The following is an 18,758-nucleotide window of genomic DNA, read 5'->3' as shown; positions in this document are numbered from 1 at the left end:
AAGCATGATTTAAAGGAAATAACACAGGCTTGACTAATCTGTGATACACATTACACAAAAGCATATTTATTTTCTTATTTTCTTCTTTATCCCATGCTTGTGTTTGTTTGCCCCTACTCTTTTTGTCAGTAGATCATACATTTCTGTATTGAGGCAGATATCAAATTCCCAGGCATATACATTTTTGTGGGAATCTTACGACTGTTAAATCCTATGAAGAATCAACTTTGAAGCAGTTTACCAGTACACACCCTTTTCTCAGATGTTCTCCCTTCTTCTCCACTGGCAGTTTATTTCCTTACTAAAATGTATCAGAAACAATGATGGTTTCTTCTGTGTTCTGTGCTTCAGTATAACAATATAAATTCCCTTCATCAGCAAGCATAGTTTCTAATGTTTACTTTTTACGGGGAGTGGCATAGCAAAGAAGACTGGTGGTAAATAGCTTCTTGATCTGTCACAGGAAAATTCAAAGAAATCTAGCAGAGAAGGAGCAATGTGTGGGATTTCTTGAAGTATTTTCTAGATACAGCAGGAGAAAAAGTTTGAATATATTCAACCAATAAACCAAGAGTGTATCTTCTTAATGTAGGTACTTATCAGAACCTTTAATTTATAAAATACTATGCACAGTTCAGTGTTGCAACTGATATTGAAGCCAAATGTTTCAGTTTGTGACAGTATCAAAGACAAAGATGGCATTTGAGATTGTAGGTGAAAAAACAAATTACTCAGTAGCTAGTAACTACACAGATTTGGATGAAGCTCCTGTAGAAGTCCTGAGGATGGACTTAACATGAGGACATGTATCCAGACTGAGTGGCACATACATAGGAGATTCTTTCAGGAAATGAGTCTTGTCACAAATTAAACAGATGATCTTATCAACTTTACAGTACTTACATGTTTATAGTCATTAGCACATGATAGTGTAGTAGGAAGACAGAATATTCTGTTCCCCTTTGACGTGTATATAAGTTCAAAGCTTCTTTTACCAGTTGTTACAGAGAATCTGATTCATTTATCAGGTTTATGCATTTGAGAGATGTTTGTCAGAACTGATCTCATTGTACATCATTTGGTTAAGGTTGATTGCACATGTCAGATTAGAAAGAATGGTAAATACTCTTTTTAGATGAGTAACATTGATTGGTGGCATTTTCTCATCTACGTAGATTTATATGACCATGTTGTCCTGTCATCTAGGTTCAATCTAGGTTCTGTTTTCAATCCCCAGTTTAACTACCACCGCTGGTCGTAACAGCTCTGAAATGATGTGATTTGTCAGTGGCGATAGCCCACACTGATAACCAGAACACGCTGCTACATCTTACTCTGACTGATCTGTGAAACAGCTTTGCCCATTTATTCTTTTGCACAACGTAATAAACCATCTCTGGACTTCTGCTTTCAGGGCAGGTATTGAACAGCTGAAACCTTCACTAATTTACAGAGTGGTTTATCTTTTCTCCAGTTGGCTTCAGGGGTAACTCAAGCAGCTGTACCATAAAACGTAAGGAGTTTGAGCATGCTGGTCTGTCACACAGCAGAATGACAGTGTATGCTTTGCCTTTAATACTAGTCACAGTCAGAAGGTGATTGGGGCACTGTAACAAATACATGTACTTCAGTAGTGTATGAAGAGAATGATTTACCATCTTCAATACCCTAGATATATTCTAGCCATTTCTAGGGAAACGGGCTAGAAAAATGGATTCTTCCCTCACACTAGAACTTTGGAATGTTTACAATGTCTGAAAGTCTGTGCCAGCTTCTGAAGGGTGCCACAGGTGTGGAGGTACCTATCTGCCTAAATGTGTCTGTGTCAGATCGGCAGATAATGACATGTGCTGTGTTAAAAAAACATGGAGAAATGATAAAAAGGACAATAATGACACTGTAAAGCAGTCATGTGGTAACTCAGTCAAAGGGGTAAATGCCTGTGATACATTCCATTGAGAGGGACAGTATATGCAACACAGCTCATTTGACTTCAATTTTCCTCAAAGTGATCTTTCTGATCCAGTATCTACCAAAGCTAGATCTACCAAAGGTAACATCTATAAAAAATAGGCACTTTATTTGCCATCTTACCATGGTAATTCTTCCGAGAGTTATTTGTCACCGCCTTTTAATTTTTGTTGATTTACATATTCATGGCAGTTCCCGGGGTGAAGTTGGGATAAATTGTTACTGCCATATGTGTGAAGGGGAAAGTATATGTCTGCACTCTTTATTTTTCATTTCTCACTTAGATGTGTGCTTTCTTCATGCAAAAGAAAGAAAACCTTAAGAACACATGCTTGTCTGTCTTTCAAACTCTGTAGAATTAGCTTGTCATGAAATGTAAAACTAATGTGTAGTTGTAAAAACCACTGCCAGCATTTTCCTCACTAGTGGCTGATGGCTAAGAAGATTTAGAAATGAAAGGGGTTATTATAAAGTGATTACTGAATAGCTAGGTATGTCATTTTAAACAAGCAACTAAAAATCTGTATTGCAGATTTGGAATGTAATCTTGTTTGTATCATTCATACTTAAAATCTGATTTTGATTGTGGAGGAGTAATCATGTAATGTAGGTAATTTGACAAAAATATATCAAATGATGTTTTTCTTTCATTCCTTACTTAAATGTATTAGAATTTAAATGATTTACCATTGAGAGTATACCTATAAACTGACAACATAAAAAAATATTAGATACAATTTACATTGGTTTAGATTGAAATTTTGCTGTAAAGTGAAACATTCATATCAGCCCTCTCATGAAAGAAAATGCTATATAGAAACCAACACTTAAAAATGTTACTACCTTTAAAAGGATGTAATAGATGATTTGAAGGGTGTTATTGGTGATTAGACCAATATATTTTGCAACTGTGAATGTCAGCCTGAAGACATAGGAATACGTGTAGCCATGAATTGGAGAAGAGGTAAAAAGTTAAGGAAACTTCTGGTGTGATTTTATCACTCATTCATGTTTCTGTATCAAGTTCTTGTAACAATGTATTACTAAAAGCTTAAATCCAGTGCCTGATCTGGTTTCAAGCAACAGCTACACTTATTTTTTCTAAGCTGTGAGGTGATGCCTTAGATGTTTCTTAGAATTTGCCTTCCATGAATCTTCTATAATTGGCTAAATATTATGGTTCTCTCCCAAGAGGTACTGTATCTTAGCTTGTGTTTCATCTAGAAATATCACAAAAAAAATTGCCTTAGTGATGAGGTGATACTAGTATTTAGGATCCTTCCTGGAAAAAGTAAACCTCTGCTTTATCTCACATTTGAATTTGCGAAGTGAGTGAGGATTCAAGCTGGCTCATTCTAAGAACTTGGCCTATTCATTTTGTTGCTGTGAGCTGTAAGTCAGTATTTTATTGTTTTCTGAGCTCCCACATTTTGGACCTAACCTCTTCTGGCCACAAAGTACGGGGAAAAAAAGGGCACTTTTCAGTGCCGTGTTCTAATGTGTTAGAAATGAGGCTGAGAATTGGGATTTCATGGCTTTTGCTGATGCACTGCAACCTTCAGCAAGTAATTAATTTCTTTTGAGTTTCAGTTTCTTTGGATATGAACTAGGAGAACATGCTTTTGTCATATCTGATATAGATACATAAGGTTTAACTTTTACACAGCACTCAAAATATATAATAAAATCAGTGGAAGCGTGGTCTTGCATCTGGTTCCACGCTGAAGAATGGTGTTAGGTGTAATCTTCCTGGCAGCAGGGTAGTTTGGGAGATGCTGGCTTTTCTCTTTCACCTGGTAGCCTGTTGGCATCTCGACCAGGAAATAGAGGCTGAGTATGAGCACATGCTCTAAATGTGAATCTTCCAGTTCTCAGATGATGGGAAGTGGTTTAGTATAGAGAAGGAAAACTTTCTGTGGTGGGGGGCCCTGAGATTTTTTTTTTGCGTCAGTCTAGTCCTGTTGATGCCTTCTGTCCATTGTGACACTGTGGATGCTGAACATGATAGTCAAGGTTCTGGAGGAATTGCGTGCAGGAGGCTTATTCCTGCTTCTCAATGCTCTTAAGTCTGCAATAATGGTGAAGAGTGCAGAGGGATCCCTGCAGGCTACTGCTCAAAGCTAGTATGCTAACTTAAGGGTATATACATCCTTCTGTTCATCTTCTTTGACTGGCATTGTGACTTGGAAGTCAAATTAATTTAATTGAAAAAATATAATTTAAAATAAGACAATCTCTTTTAAAATAATATAATTAAAAGGAAGCCATTTTGCCAGAATTTGTGCAAACATTCATAGTCTAGTTTTCAGCACATTTTATATATATGAAAACTGGATTAGTCCTTCCTCTGTGGCATTGCAAGTGACTACCATTTCAGTTTTTCTGTCTCATAGTTCTTTGTTTCATTAGCACTGAAACTCTGCAGGTCTTGCATCCCAACATTTTTTGAAGTGTCAGGGAGTACGTTTAGAAGACTGATAGAAGTGCTGCTTTTCTGTGGGAGGCATCTGGTTTTGCAGAAGTAGGAATGTATTCTTTTGGAAATGTTATTAATGTTAATAAATGTTAGTAATATGAAATATTGGTAAGAATTTTAAATACCATAATTTGGAGTCTTTCCGGGAGATGCTGGGTATCTTCTGTGGTCTTTTGCATTTACCTAAATAACCTTAGTAACTGTTGCTATCAATTTCCATAGCTGCTCCATGACAGGAAGGAGAGATATTTCATATGACACCAGTATTTCACTAATTTACAATTATTCTTTGCTGGTTTTCAACATTTTTGGTTGTTTCCTGAACATACTGTGTTCTTAGATGAGTAGGATGACCAACCTCTAATGTGCTGCTCTTAACTCAAAGGTTGTTTCTGGATCTTCAACAGTTTTGTGCGCACTGGCAGCTTAGTCTTTGTTTTCACTTTAGAATAGTGGGACTCAGCAGTACAATCACACCACCATCATCATATTAGGATTTTGATTCTGTTCATGAGTCATTTGTCCCTTTGTTTCTTTGTTTGCCTTCTTTTGTTTGATTCCTTTCTTTTATAACCCAAATAATGGACAGTATGAAAAATCATGTGGGTAAAGTATTCCTTTTCTTCCTCTAATCCTAACTACAAAGCAGTTCTTTATATTAACAAATCTGACTGAAATAAAAATGTGTCAAAAAACTGTGAAATTGCACCATCCAAAATCTTGCCCATTGTTTCTTTCCTCAACTGCATTCTGCAGTTTTAGGCAAACTGGAATTCGAAAAAAACATGATCTGTTATCCGATCAGAGAAATCACGTGGTTTTTTGAGCAAAGAAAGGCTCTTTTTGAACTTCAATCTGTTGTTGAAGAACTCAGATAAAGAATAATTACAGTATAAAAATCACTCCATCGCAGTTGAATGTGATCTTTTACAAAACTGTCTTACCAAGTTTGCAAACAACCTCAAATTGTTAGTAGTCATGTGTAGATTAGATTTCAAATCAAATAAGGACAAGCCAAACAAGTAAATTATTTTACGTGTATTCTTGTTTGCGTTGACTATAGATGTATACAAATGTGGAGATTTGTTTTCTAGAAACAAACCAAATATTGTTACTTTGATAGCAGTTGGCTCACAAGCCATGTTTTCTGTTCCTCTGTAGGTGGTCTCCATCACTGCAGTGTGCAAGTTCCTTGCAGGCATTTATGAAATTGTGTGTGACACCGTCAGATACTGATGCTAGAGTCCTGTGGCTCCCACTTCACTCAGAGGGAATTGATGTGAAAAGATGTTAAGTGATTTGAACAAGACTGCTTAGGCAATCTGTGAAGCAATCTTTACATTTAATTATCATTATTAACTATTGTGTTTTAAAAAGCTGTTTTGTGGATAATAACTTAAATATTCAGTTTTCATCTTAAATTTTTTTTCTTGTTCTGTCTATCCCTTACTTCCTGTGAAAGGACAGTAGAGTCCAATCTGGACTCTATTCCAAGTCCAAGAGTTGTTGTGTAGATAAACTCCACTAATAGTTTGCATAGACAAGAAATAAATTCTTAATTCCTATTGTTAGGTGCCTTTCAAACAGTATCTAGCACATACCAGATGTCTGCAGCAGGACATGGAGTGGCAGAAAATCACCATGCCATTCCTTTCTTGTTCTTAATTCAGTAGGTCTGTGCAGTCTGTGATGAAAAGACAAAACTTGCAGTCCTGAGTTTTCATTTTAAACCCAGGTTTTGATGATCAACGACAGGATGCTAAAAATACACCTAAATGTCTCTGTGGTTTTGAAATTGAGTTTCTGAAAAAGCATTGTACCTGTGGTAAAAGGTATAGTGTGAAGTTCCAGAGAAATGAGCTGTGAATTGCAGCTGTGGTGGAAATTGATCCTGTCTGTCATTCTGTGCTCCATATTCTCAGGAAAACGGAGTGGAGCAGAAAAGGAGCCAAGATCACCGATTAAATGGGATGCTAAAGTGCCAGGGGCTAGAACCGGGCTTGCTGGTCCCTCAGGTCAGAGCTGCAACTGTCAGAATTCACTGCCTGATTCCCTGCTGAAGCTGGCAGAAGGAGAGCAGTAGGAAAAATGCTGCAGGCACCAGCAGGGGAATGGGTAAGAACTACCTGGCTAAGCTTCAGGCTTGACAGGCAGTGTGCTCCTTAGGGAGGACAACCTCTTCTCTTACGAATTGGGAGGCCTCATTTTCCCCATTTGCTTCATGATTTGTGCCAGTAAGGCGTAAGAAAATAGATGGAGTACCAGTAAGGCGTAAGAAAATAGCTGGAGTACTGAGGAGCAACAGGGGCTCAGTTCACTCGGAAAACTGCAGTGGGTGGAGAGATCTGTCTGTGTAACCTCTGCAGGTGGGCGTTTACCAAGTAAGGAGGAGGCAAGGGCTCAGCAAATAGCTCTCGTGCTGTGATGTACATATGTTGTAATACAGTCGGTATGGTGTGTTAAGCTCCTTATTCTTTTTCTGCTCTAAAAGGTGTGATTTCAGCTGCGATCAGCATTGTGAAATGACGCCTCTCTGTGTAGCTGTCACCTACCTTACGTGGTGCAAGGTACGAAGAGCAGACCGTGGCTGGGATGACAGCCTACCACTACCGCAGGGACAGTTAGCGCAAGTTTCATGAGCACTATAGCAGCATCTCTGAGGGATGCCTACTTTTTCACTCATTGGGAACTCACCATGGGAAAGTGATAAATCCTGTAGAAAATAAAATCAACTAGAAGAAGTCATCATGCGGTAATAATTAATTCAGCTTTCCCTTTTAAATCATAGTCATTAGCTGTCATTCTTTTAGTACTGCTTAACAGTTTCCTTTCCCCAAGTATCCTGTGTCCTTGCTGGGGAAAAGCATATACCTTCCAGTGCATTGGAAGTGATGTACTGTGCTCTCAGAACCATATTGCATTAAAGATAGATAGATAGATAGATAGATAGATAGATAGATAGATAGATAGATAATTAGAACTCGTTTTCTCATTGTTAGGGTGGTCAGACATTGGAATAGGTTGCCCAGAGAGGTGTTGGGAATGACCATCCCTAGAGGTGCTTAAGAGGCATCTGGATCTGGCACTGGGTGATATGGTTGAGTAGAGGTTACAGTGACAGTGCCATGTTGACAGGTGGACTTGATGATCTTGAAGATCTCTTCCAATCTTGATGATTCTGTGATTCTATTCTATGAAATATTTCCTCTGGTGTATACAGTGATACCTCCAGAGAAGTTTGGTGCTAACTTGATCAAATGGACACTTCCTTTTCTATCTTTTTGTTGCACTAACTGCTATTTTTCAGGGCTGTTTTGAGCCACATGGCTTTTTTTAATCCCAGAATTTTGTTGTTGCCTTAGCCTTTTTTTTTTCTGGTTTAAAGTAGCACTGTTAAAACCCTCATTAATGAGAGGGTTCATTAGGGCCCTATTAGTTGCATAATCTCTGAATGAATGGTAGGAAAAATAGATAGGAGCTGTGTACCTATCTGATGCTATGGGTTACAGAATCAAGTCAGGAGCCAAAGCAACCAGGGTATTCGCCTTGTCCGATGAGCTTGGTCCTGTGAACTTCAGGGGAAGTTGTATTGTCTCCATCCTTTACAATCTAAACTCTTTTTTCCCTTGTCTGTTTTGTTGGAGGTGAAAATGTATCTGTCATTCTCACAGATTTAACTTGAGGGCTAACTTGTACTTTTTATTAAGGTAACATGACATAAGAATACCTTCCTTCTGGGCAGAAATCTTGGGTAGGTTTTGATCCAGGTATTTTGTACAGCCACTCAATTTCAGTTTTAAAATGCTATGAATTAGTTTTATGTCTATAATAAAATGATTTCTCAGCTCCCCTGTGAATTTTCTGACGTGCCCACTGTGGAACTATGCAGGCTGTTCCATATTCTTGCAGCCAGGAGCTTTTTTCAGTTGTTTAATGTTGTATGTCAGGGTCACCTCAATTTTGTTGGTTTTCTATTTCTATTTAGCCCATTCACATACAATTACAGTTACACAATGCCTCTCAAATGTCCTTTGCTATTCGTCATCTCATCTAAAAGAAAAAATTCTTAGAAACTGAAATGAAATTAAAAAAACAAAACAGGAAAATCATTTTCCGTGAAGTTTATGTCTGAACTACACAGAAGTAAATGTTTAGGAAGTTACGGAGTCTGTATGCCAGTCCTTGAGATTTGATTCATATTAATTTTAATTGTTGTAGCAGTAGAAATGTGTCAAAGCCCCCAGATGCCAGAATTCTTAGCTGAGATGCCTGAGCATGGAAGCAGATAAATGGCTTTACAGCAATTTATTCTTGCTGGGGACATTTTTACCTCTCAGTCAAGTCACTAGAAAGAAGACTGGAATTAGAAGTTGGTTTGTTTTGCCTTATTCTCACCAATTGCCAAATATTCTGTACTGGTGATCAACGTTGTATGACAGTGAAAATGAATTGTAAAAAATTTTAAAAAGCAGCTGGATGATTTGAAAGGGGGAAAAAATACCCTGCTTTGTAGATGATAGAACAAGCAATTTCTTAACACCTTTTCTTCAAGGAGCTGAGATGAATAACATCTTTGAACAAATATTTCATGCATGCAGGGATTACATTAGAAAGTAAGAAGATGAAATCCTGTGTAAATTGTTTAGAACATTCCTAGTGAAGACATGTTGATTAACAAACATAAAAGGGGGAAGATGCATATTAATTTGTTTACGTGTAAGAGGCTTCTAACTCATTAAGAGTCTTCTAAGTGTTTAACTAGTGAAGCAATGGATAAAACCTGACATTGTCTTTAATCTTTTTGAGGACTCAAATATGAAAAAACACAGATTATTGCTAAATATGTATAATAGCTTTGTTAATGACAGTGTTTTGAAAATGTGGGGGGGTGTCAGCTCAGTGGTTCTGCTGTAATATGGTGGAAATTTTAATTCACTCTTCTATCACAATTGCTGTGACCAGTAGGATTGAAGAAAATCTAACTTCATCAACCAGTCTTTGGTGCTTGTGTATAGATTTTGGTCATTTTGATTGATGACTCATTTTCAACTGGGAGATCTCTGGAAAGGCACAGATGCAGGAGAATATCTTGTTTATTTTGTATCTTTGCTAAACCACTACAACAAACTGAGGTATTTGCACTAGTAACAGCTAATGTTTTTGTGGGAAAAAATCCTATGGTCTATTTTAAAGAAATTGGAATATTAACGTAATGTCCTAGACAAATAGAGATTGAGTAATTGCATTCAGTCTAACTTAAAAACAAATGAATAAGAAATAGCTGAAGAACCATCTAGCCTTTGTATAAACAGTCATGCAAGAAAATTAACGTGTATTTGCAAGTTTTCCCTGAAATCACATTTTCTTTTTAGATACTTGTTCTGTGCAGGTTTTTGCTCTAAAAGTGTTAACACAAATAATTTGTGTGAAAGAAATTGGACATGCTTACTTTTTCCAAGCAACAGGTAAAAAAGTGTCATTTCAACTGTACCATGCAATTTGAGTCAAAGAATAAAAACTTTATTTAGTGTTTTGCTTGCTCTTCATTTTTCATCAAAGACAATTCTCACTCTTTTCTCCATTTTTCCCCATTTTTTCAGAGCCTATACTTCTATTATACTGTGATTCTATAAAGCATTGGATTTCTGTTTCTGCTTATCTGTCATATTTGTAGAACTGTATAACCTCTTACTTGGCACATCACTGTTATAATCTGAATAAGTATGTAATAATTCTGAATAATCACATCAGAATTATGTTGTAATTTTGCAGATCCCATGCGTGGGCCACGAAGACTGGAGGTTGTGGAGATCAAATCTAGACAGATCACTATTTGCTGGGAGCCATTTGGATATAATGTCACACGTTGCCATCGGTACAACCTCACAGTGCATTACCGCTACCAGGCTGGAGGGCAGGAGCAAGTGAGAGAGGAAGTCAGCTGGGATACAGAAAGTTCACATCCCCAGCACACAATTACTAATCTATCACCATACACAAATGTCAGCATCAAATTAGTATTGATGAATCCTGAAGGACGGAAAGAAAGCCAAGAACTTGTAGTGCAAACTGATGAAGATGGTGAGTTGTATTTACATATATATGGTACACAACCTGATAGCGTAATTTTCTATGTAAGTGCACATTCTGCTTTCACTAAAATTTGTAACAGATTTTCCACCAACTTCACCAATTTTAATAAAGCTCCATTATTACAGTGATCTTTCACATAACCTATAACATCCCACATAGTTTAATCACTTCATCATGAAACTTGTAACTTCTGATTGGTCTATGTTCTGCCTCTCTAAAGTTCCAGTATCTGTTTGAAGAAATTTCAGGTGATTTTCATCAGTATCCTCATGTAAGCTCCTCTGCTGAGTGATGTGCTCAGCACTAAATATTTGTTCTTGATTTGCAGTTTCAGTTTCTCTGTCTTTGGCTTTCTAACCACTGGACACTGTTAGTTGCTTATTCACACTATATTTCATATACAGGCATTTAAATATACAGATAGTCCCTTCCTTTTAATAATTTTCAACTCACATGGGGTTTTCATGTCTCTTTTTTTTAACTCGTTTCATTTTGAGTAATAATAAATATAATAAGTAATAAATAATGTAATTTGCTAATGTCTTTTCTGAGCAGAGACAGTAGAATTGGGTAATGTGTCTCTTCAATGCTCTAGTAATATTGCATGAAAAGGTTATACCATCTTCCCAAGTCTTCTGTGATATTATTTTGATTACACATGCAGAGAGTTTATTGGAGGTCTCTTAGCTACAATACCAAAATGGGACTTTCTTGTTGAATTGGTCATGCACCAGGAATCAGTTTCACCTTTCCAGAATACTCTGTGCTGATATATAGCCCCTTAGTTCCCTCTACAAGTGTACCTTCGTTTTTTTGACCTTGGTTTTGCTGTTTTAAACGCATACAGTTAAAAGGAACCTTATCAAATGACTGGCATTGCTTTATATAACAGATCTGCCCTCTTTCCATTTTTATCATCTGCAATCTGAACAGGAATGGATTTGTATTTTCTTCCAGATCAATGACAGATTTACTTTAAACATGTTGGAAATACTTCTAATAAAACCTGCAGCAATGATGAGCTCCTTTTATAATAAATACTTGAAGTCTGTCATTTAAGCCTATTAAATTATTTAATACATGCTGTATTGGTTTTATGTAGTACTAATTTCTAATCAAAATATATGAGGGAATAAATGAAACTATTTAGGAATATATAGCTACTAATGCAACAGATTCAACAAGGCATAGCTAACAAAAAGAAATGTTTAATTAGAATTAATTGTGCTGTCTTGCTCTAAATTTAATTCGGTTCAATTGTAGGATGACAACACTAAAGAGCTTGGGGATGTTTATGTGTTTTATCTAAAGTTTCTTATTCCTGGCCCTCTGGAACTTCATTTTATTTCAGGACCTATTGAAAACTAGCATCCATGTCTGAGAGAATACCTTGAAAAAAATTACAACTTTTTAGCATATGGTGTACATTCAGTGAGGTATGTAAGTCTGAATGTAAAACACCAGGGTATACTGACCCAAATAATCATCATCATTTTTCAAATCACACAATCGTGTTTGTTGCAAGGGACTTTGAGAGCTCATTTAGTCCAACCTTCTGCTCAGAAAAGATCAAGTGATAGCAGATTGCTCAAGGCCTTGTACAGTAGAGTTTGAGTACATCTCTAGGTGACCTCTGCCAGTGTTTGAACCCCTCTTTGTGGCTCAGCTGCTCAGAGTTTGTGACCTTCAGATAATTTGAGAGGTTACCATAGTGATTTGCTCTACTTCCAGCCTATTTACACTGTATTACATTCCTCTTCCTTTACACATAAATCATGAACCTCATGATTCCAAATGAGTTTTGCCAGTTCTCTCCTATTTTGAAAGAAGGTTTGGTGCCCAGAATTAAGGTTGCCCTAAAGGTGTCATTTTATCGGTGCACACAGGGCTGCTAAGCCAGTTCAGAAACCATCACCTGTGTCCATGGAGCATCCACTTAGTGGAGCAAACAACTCTGGAGAGCTATGGAGAGGTGACAACAAAGTCTTAAACCTTGTAAACTCCAATACCAACAGCACAGAACAGTAGGAAGTTCTACCAGAAGTGTAGAGGAAGTTCTGTACCAGAAGTGTCAACAAGAAGGAGTCACCAAATGTCTTGCTTGCAGATCTTTCTCTTCTTCAACTGTTTGGGTAAATTTCAGTAAGGGATCTGAGAAGTTATTTCAACTACTGCAGCAAGGGGCTTTCATCTTCTTTCTGTGGGAAATGTTACATGTATATTTTTATTGGATTTTCACATGGAGTTTGTGGAAAAGTGCTAACGCCTTGATGCCTGTTGCTTCACAACAGTCCTCTGTTCATTTTTCAGGATTTTTTTTTCACATTACTTTGCCAGTGTTGTTACAAAATAAAATCCCAGATACAAGTCCATTTGCTGTTTACACATCTCCTCTGAAAATTGCATTGTCTTGGGAATAAGGCAATGGTTGCAGAGCAAACAGGCGACACAAGTAGATACCTGAGAGCAGTTGACAACCTTGCATCAGAACCTTCTGACATCCCTGACTCTTCACAAGTCTTTCTTCCACATTAAGAGACTTCAAGAAAAATTAATAATGTCTGAGTTTTAGTTTAACTGTTTCACACTTTCCTTATGTCCATCCCGTTGCAGGTCTTCAGCCCTAATGTGAGCGTTGCTGTTCTATGCAGTATGTGGCTCATCTTTCCAAGATAACTTTTCTAGTTCGGTCTTCTGAAACTATACCTTGTTATTTCAGTGCCTGTCCATTTTCATATATGAATGTTTAATATGTTTTCCACTTCCAGAAGTAACGCTGTTGATAAGTAGGTATCACAAGTAGATTTTACTTGCAAAAATTTCTGTTTGAGATATCCCCTAGTTCCTTATACAAAGCTGATTTGTCCTTTTTTTTAATTATCAATAGAGGTTTGCAGGAAATTTGTGGTGCTCACTAATTTGTTCTTACACTGAAGGTGACACATAACGGCACTGTCTTGTTAAATAAATCATTCCCCTCCTGAGCTACCCTGGCCTTTGCTTCAGTCTTTGGGGAAATTATGGTGGGATGGTTTTTATGCCTCAGCAGTACAAATATTTAAACAGAACATGTCCGTCTGAAATTTTCCTTAAAACCACTTTGTTGGTTTTTTTTTTTTCCAATCTTTTAGTCCCGAGTGCTGTGCCACTTGAATCCATTCAAGGGAGTACCTTTGAAGAGAAGATTTTTCTTCAGTGGAGAGAGCCAGCGCAAACATATGGTGTGATTACTTTGTATGAGGTATCTAGAAATTTGCCACATTTTATGTCTAGTTTTGTTTTTCCAAAATGCATAACTGTAAGAAAGTTAATATGTTTTTACAGTTTATGTAAAATTAACTTCATTTTAAAAACAGTAACCATTTAAAAGTAAATACAATGTAGAAGTGAATTATGCAGGACCCAGAATGTCCTTGAGTTACCAGCTTTAAGAAAACTGATAACATGATACAACATTCTATCTAGTACTCTAGATCAAATATTTAAAAGATTGAAAGGCAGATCTTAGCAAATTCATTAAAAAATAAGAGACGTAAGACAGTGGTTGCGGTCAACATCACATTTAGATAGGAGTCATTACAGGAAGTTTACTCTAATAGAAACAAGCAGGCATAATTTAAAAAAATCTAATTTTTTTAAATGCAAATTCAAAAAAATTATATGTTGTTAGATGTCTAAAAATTACTTCGTTTCCTCCTGTGGAACCTTTGCATGAATACCTCTTAGGAAAATTGACAAAAGACTGCACAGATTAAACTGTCAGACAGTAATCACTGTTAAGCTTCTTACCTGACCTTACTACAAAATTGGTATTGAAATGCTTTGTTTAAAAAAAAACCCACCTAAATGAGATACAGTGTAAAAGAATAGTTAAATTGAATGGTAACCTATTGATACTGTTTTGAAAACTACTTTATTGTAAGAGGATAAAGTGTTATGAAAAAGTATGAATTGATTTTTTGTTAAGCTAACAACTTTTTAGCTAGTTTGACAGTTGCCTTTTTTCAGGAATCAGAATGGCTTAGTTAAGTGTTAATGGTGTTACTGTTGCTAGGTTAGTGTACATAGAAACACACAGTGGTATATCCCATTTCACCTGAGGAACATCCCTGCATGTCTAATTCCATTGCTGAGGAGTACACCCACTGTACCCAGGCAGTTCATCCTTAAATGTATACACACATATAACTCCATCAGGTGTATTGGGACAGGTGTATTCAGAGATGTATTCAGAGCTTGACCTGAGTTCTGCATGATCCATGGAAGAACTTACTTCACTGTGGAACATCAGCCCCTTAGCTATCTAATAACTAAACACTGCAAAAATTTTGTAAGAATCTAACGTAGACGGCAGAATCTGTATTTAAAACCTAGTTGTAGTGGTAGTTGACTAACCTGTGTTTTAAAATCTATAAAAAAAAGTTATGACCCACAAGCCAACATAACAGCACTTAGCATGAGATATGGAGATTCATGTGAGCAGTATGTTACCTTAATTTCTTTACTGATAAAAAGTTCAGACAGTTGGTAGTTTAATCTTCTGTCATCTGTTAGAATTAGAAGAGATAGTTGGGTGCTTTTTAAAGTGCTTTGAGTTCAGTTTATGGATGAGGATTTGTAGAAGATATGCCTATATCTACTGAAATAAGGTCGGGGTTTATCTAAATGGTATGAAAGTTTTTATTACTAATTTTCAGCACTTCATTGATGTTATATTAGATGGCTCATATGAAAATCAATTTTCATTAAGTCAGCAGTTTTAGGAAATTAAAAGTGTTTAAGGTATGTAACACCAACACTTGGATGTGTCTATGTACTGTATTATGGGTCTTCTTAATTAAAGTGATAGTGAGTAAGTGTAGCAAAAAGAATGTCAATTATCACTTTTAATAATAAGGGGTTTGGAATTATTTGCGTAAAAATGAAACTTTAAAAGTAAAAAGGAGAGGTGAATCATTTTCACTTTTCTGATTTTTTAAATGTCTTTCATATTTTTAAATTCTCATTACAGTGCACAGAAATCAGTAATTAATAGAAGAAGTCTGGATCAAGTTTTACTGTGAACTTACATTAACATTTCTAATGAAAACTAAAAAAACTGTTGGAATCAAGGAAGGAACTGAGGATACAATATACACTCTGCATATATTACTTAACATTTATCTTTTCTTTCCTCCAAATGAGAATCTGACCTAGGTACAATATAATAACCTGAAAAAAATCCAAATTAGCAATTGTAATAGCTAAGCTTCAGACTAAAATAGAAGCTTTACCCAATTTCTGAAAAATTTGCCTTAAGCTGCCCTTATCATTTTTTACAGATAACCTTATTCAGGGCAAAATGTAATTACAGTGAAGTCAGCTGGAACTTGGGGTTTACACCCCCTCTTATTTACTTCTCAGTTTTTACCTGTTTGTTTTGGTTTTGTTACTGGTGCTGATCAAAACCAACAAGTAAGATGAATTCAAAATGTGACACTGTTAAAGCCAGCATCTTGAAGGAATTAACGTAAGCCTGAACCCATCCTTTAGAGTTGTAATCCAGCTGCCTCTAAGTCTCTGTATCTATAAAAGTAATAACTCATACGAGTTACGACTCAGTTCCTGTGCTTCTTCGTGGGATTCGGGATTTGAAGAGTGTAAGAGAGTAAGATAGCTTATCATAAAATGTCTGACAGCGCATACATCAGAAGGGTTTACTGGATAAAGATGCAATCTCTGTCCATCTGCTCAAGGCAGTTTATAGCTTTCTTATTCTTTTGCAGATCACCTACAAAGCAGTCAGTTCCTTTGACCCAGAAATAGATTTATCCAATCAAAGTGGACGAGTCTCAAAGCTAGGAAATGAAACGCACTATCTCTTTTTTGGACTGTATCCTGGCACTACCTACTCTTTTACCATCAGAGCCAGCACAGCTAAAGGCTTCGGACCTCCAATAACAAATCAGTTCACGACTAAAATATCAGGTACTTGATCAAAGAATATTATCATTTCCTTATGATAATGAGTTGGGTGATTCTTTTCTTGTTTACTTCTTTAGAATTTAACAAGCAGCAAATTGAAAAAGGGAAGAACACGTTCATCCCCGTAGATGTCGAAGTGACATATATTACCATATCTGAAGAACTTCCAAGTGCTTAGATATTAGCTAGTATTTTGAAATTCCTGTTCACAACTGTAACATATCACTCAAGAAACCCCTATGAATTATGTGTTTGCAGCCAGTGCCAGCTGCAGTTGCAACATTTAGCATAGGGTTTTTTTGGATCTGAAGATGAGGGTTTCATTCAGAGCTTAGTCAGCCTTGACATGATTCTAAATTAGTACAGTAACAGTGCTGGAAAATCTCCTTAATGAGCCATGAACAATCGAGAGTAGAGCAGAGATGCTGTTCGTGTAGAGCTCGCTTAGAAACTGTAGTTAGCTGCCAGGCTGCCTGTGTTCCTGACAGGCGTGGGGACTGAAGTGGATGTGAAACTGTATTAGCCGAGAACATCAGGACTAGGGGTTTTCAGATAACAGCAGCATGACTCTGTCATTTCTGCAGATCCTTGACCAATATTTCAAGCCCTCCCTTGAGGCAGAAGAACACTTCATTGAGGGGATGGAATGTTATTACATCCTCCAGAATGCTTATGTAATTGATGACAAAATGTTTTGCAAAGTTACAGTTGAAATCCCTTTATTCTTCACTTCTCTACAGTTCAGAATTAAACTGGCAGTTCAATGATAAATTGGCCCCTTGATAATATTTATAGAAAATTGCCATACCTATTTGTGGTCAACTGTGCTTTCCAGAAAGCATTTGTGTACAAAATCTTCTCTTTTACTCTCATTCTGTGTACTTCTTCCCCACCCATCCCTCATTTTCTGTCCTCACTGGAATGAAAAAAACTGACACATGTCAATCAGAAATAAAATTATTTCTTCTATATTATTGTAAGAAAGGGCAGTTAATGCAAGGTGGAAATTATTGCCAATGCAGGTGTTTCTAGAGAAACAAAAATGTTGTTAGTTTTCAGGTTAGACAATTAACTCTGTATGGAACAGAAAACATAATCAACACTCATCAGTAAAGATGGAGTTTGTTTTCCATCCCCCTTCCTATACCGAGCAGAAATTTTCTCCGTCAAAAACCAATTTCTGACACAGCAAAACTTTATATGAGTTAGGATGATGAGACCACTCCTTATTAGAATGAGGAATGGGGACTGTTGAGTACAGATGAGAATCTGAACATTTGGGAATAGTACTGGACCTTAAATTGTTGTTTTCTAAAATGATAATGTCACCAACAAAAATTCACTAGTGGGAACAGGCATTGCAGGCATGCTTGAGGGTGAGGCCAACCTCCAGGTCTCCGTGTGGCGAGGTTCTGCGAACTCTCTGGTCTGCACCACACTCTCATTGCTTCCTCTCAGTTACTGTACTAACAAGGAATGTTCATGCCTTGTCCATAGGTAGTTAAAACCAATCTCTGATTAATTTAAAATAGAAGCAAAATGTGTGTATTTTTTAATATACTTGAAAAGTCACGACTGGCATTTTAGCTGTTGAATATGGAACCCTCTTTGCAGTGCTATTGGCTGTGATCTCATTGTCTCACTGGAAAGCTTTGAGGCTCTTTCATGTGGCCAGTGCAGTCCATTTTGGACCGATGTGAAACAGAACTTCTGAGCATTTCTGGATGAAAGTTTCACTATTTTTTGGAACAGATTAGGTGCAATTTGATCAATTTCTGCATTTTACTTTGTCTAATTCTAGACTGCCTTTTATTCTAAATAACAATCTCTTAATTTCCTAAGTGTTTTGAATAGTACTCTTATATACTGTAAATAGTTGTTGTGTTTTATTTTAATATTATGTGAATATTTCCTGTTTTCTCTGCTTGTTGGTTAGTTCCTTCTTTACGTGTAGGCAGTGTGGAGGAGGAAGAGTCCTAATTTAGACAGGGAAAAATGGAGAAAAGAAAAAGTAGCCAGGACTAAAGGTTATGACTGGGAGAACCACCTGGGACAGGAAGATAGTTTTGGTCTTTGTAGGGACACTAAAATTAGTAAAGAGAGCTAGTAGGGACTTAGGAGTCATAAATTAGGCAAATCGAAAGACTTGCTAAGGTATGGGCAGGAGACTAAGGACGAGAAATGACAGAGCATTCAAAAAATGTTCAGAGCTCATACAGCTTCTTGGAGATACAGTTCCTGTCCGTCCTTGTTT

At 36.8% G+C, this 18,758-nt stretch overlaps 1 protein-coding gene across 7 annotated transcripts in view; it reads left to right on the top strand.

Moving 5' to 3' along the window:
* PTPRM (protein tyrosine phosphatase receptor type M) overlaps window positions 1-18,758 on the top strand; it is a 454,349-nt gene that overhangs the window by 221,991 nt on the left and 213,600 nt on the right. For all 7 annotated transcript variants that reach the window (XM_082290787.1, XM_082290786.1, XM_082290784.1 and 4 more), the window contains exons 8-10: window positions 10,220-10,528; window positions 13,672-13,781; window positions 16,306-16,507. In XM_082290787.1, the coding sequence (XP_082146913.1) occupies window positions 10,220-10,528; window positions 13,672-13,781; window positions 16,306-16,507 (621 nt within the window). The remainder of the gene's footprint in view (window positions 1-10,219; window positions 10,529-13,671; window positions 13,782-16,305; window positions 16,508-18,758) is intronic.

Source organism: Coloeus monedula (genome assembly GCF_965178545.1).
Source record: "Coloeus monedula genome assembly, chromosome: 1".
NCBI classification, from domain to species: domain Eukaryota; kingdom Metazoa; phylum Chordata; class Aves; order Passeriformes; family Corvidae; genus Coloeus; species Coloeus monedula.
Note: the sequence above shows the minus strand (reverse complement) of the source record. Positions and strands in the feature narration are given on the sequence as shown.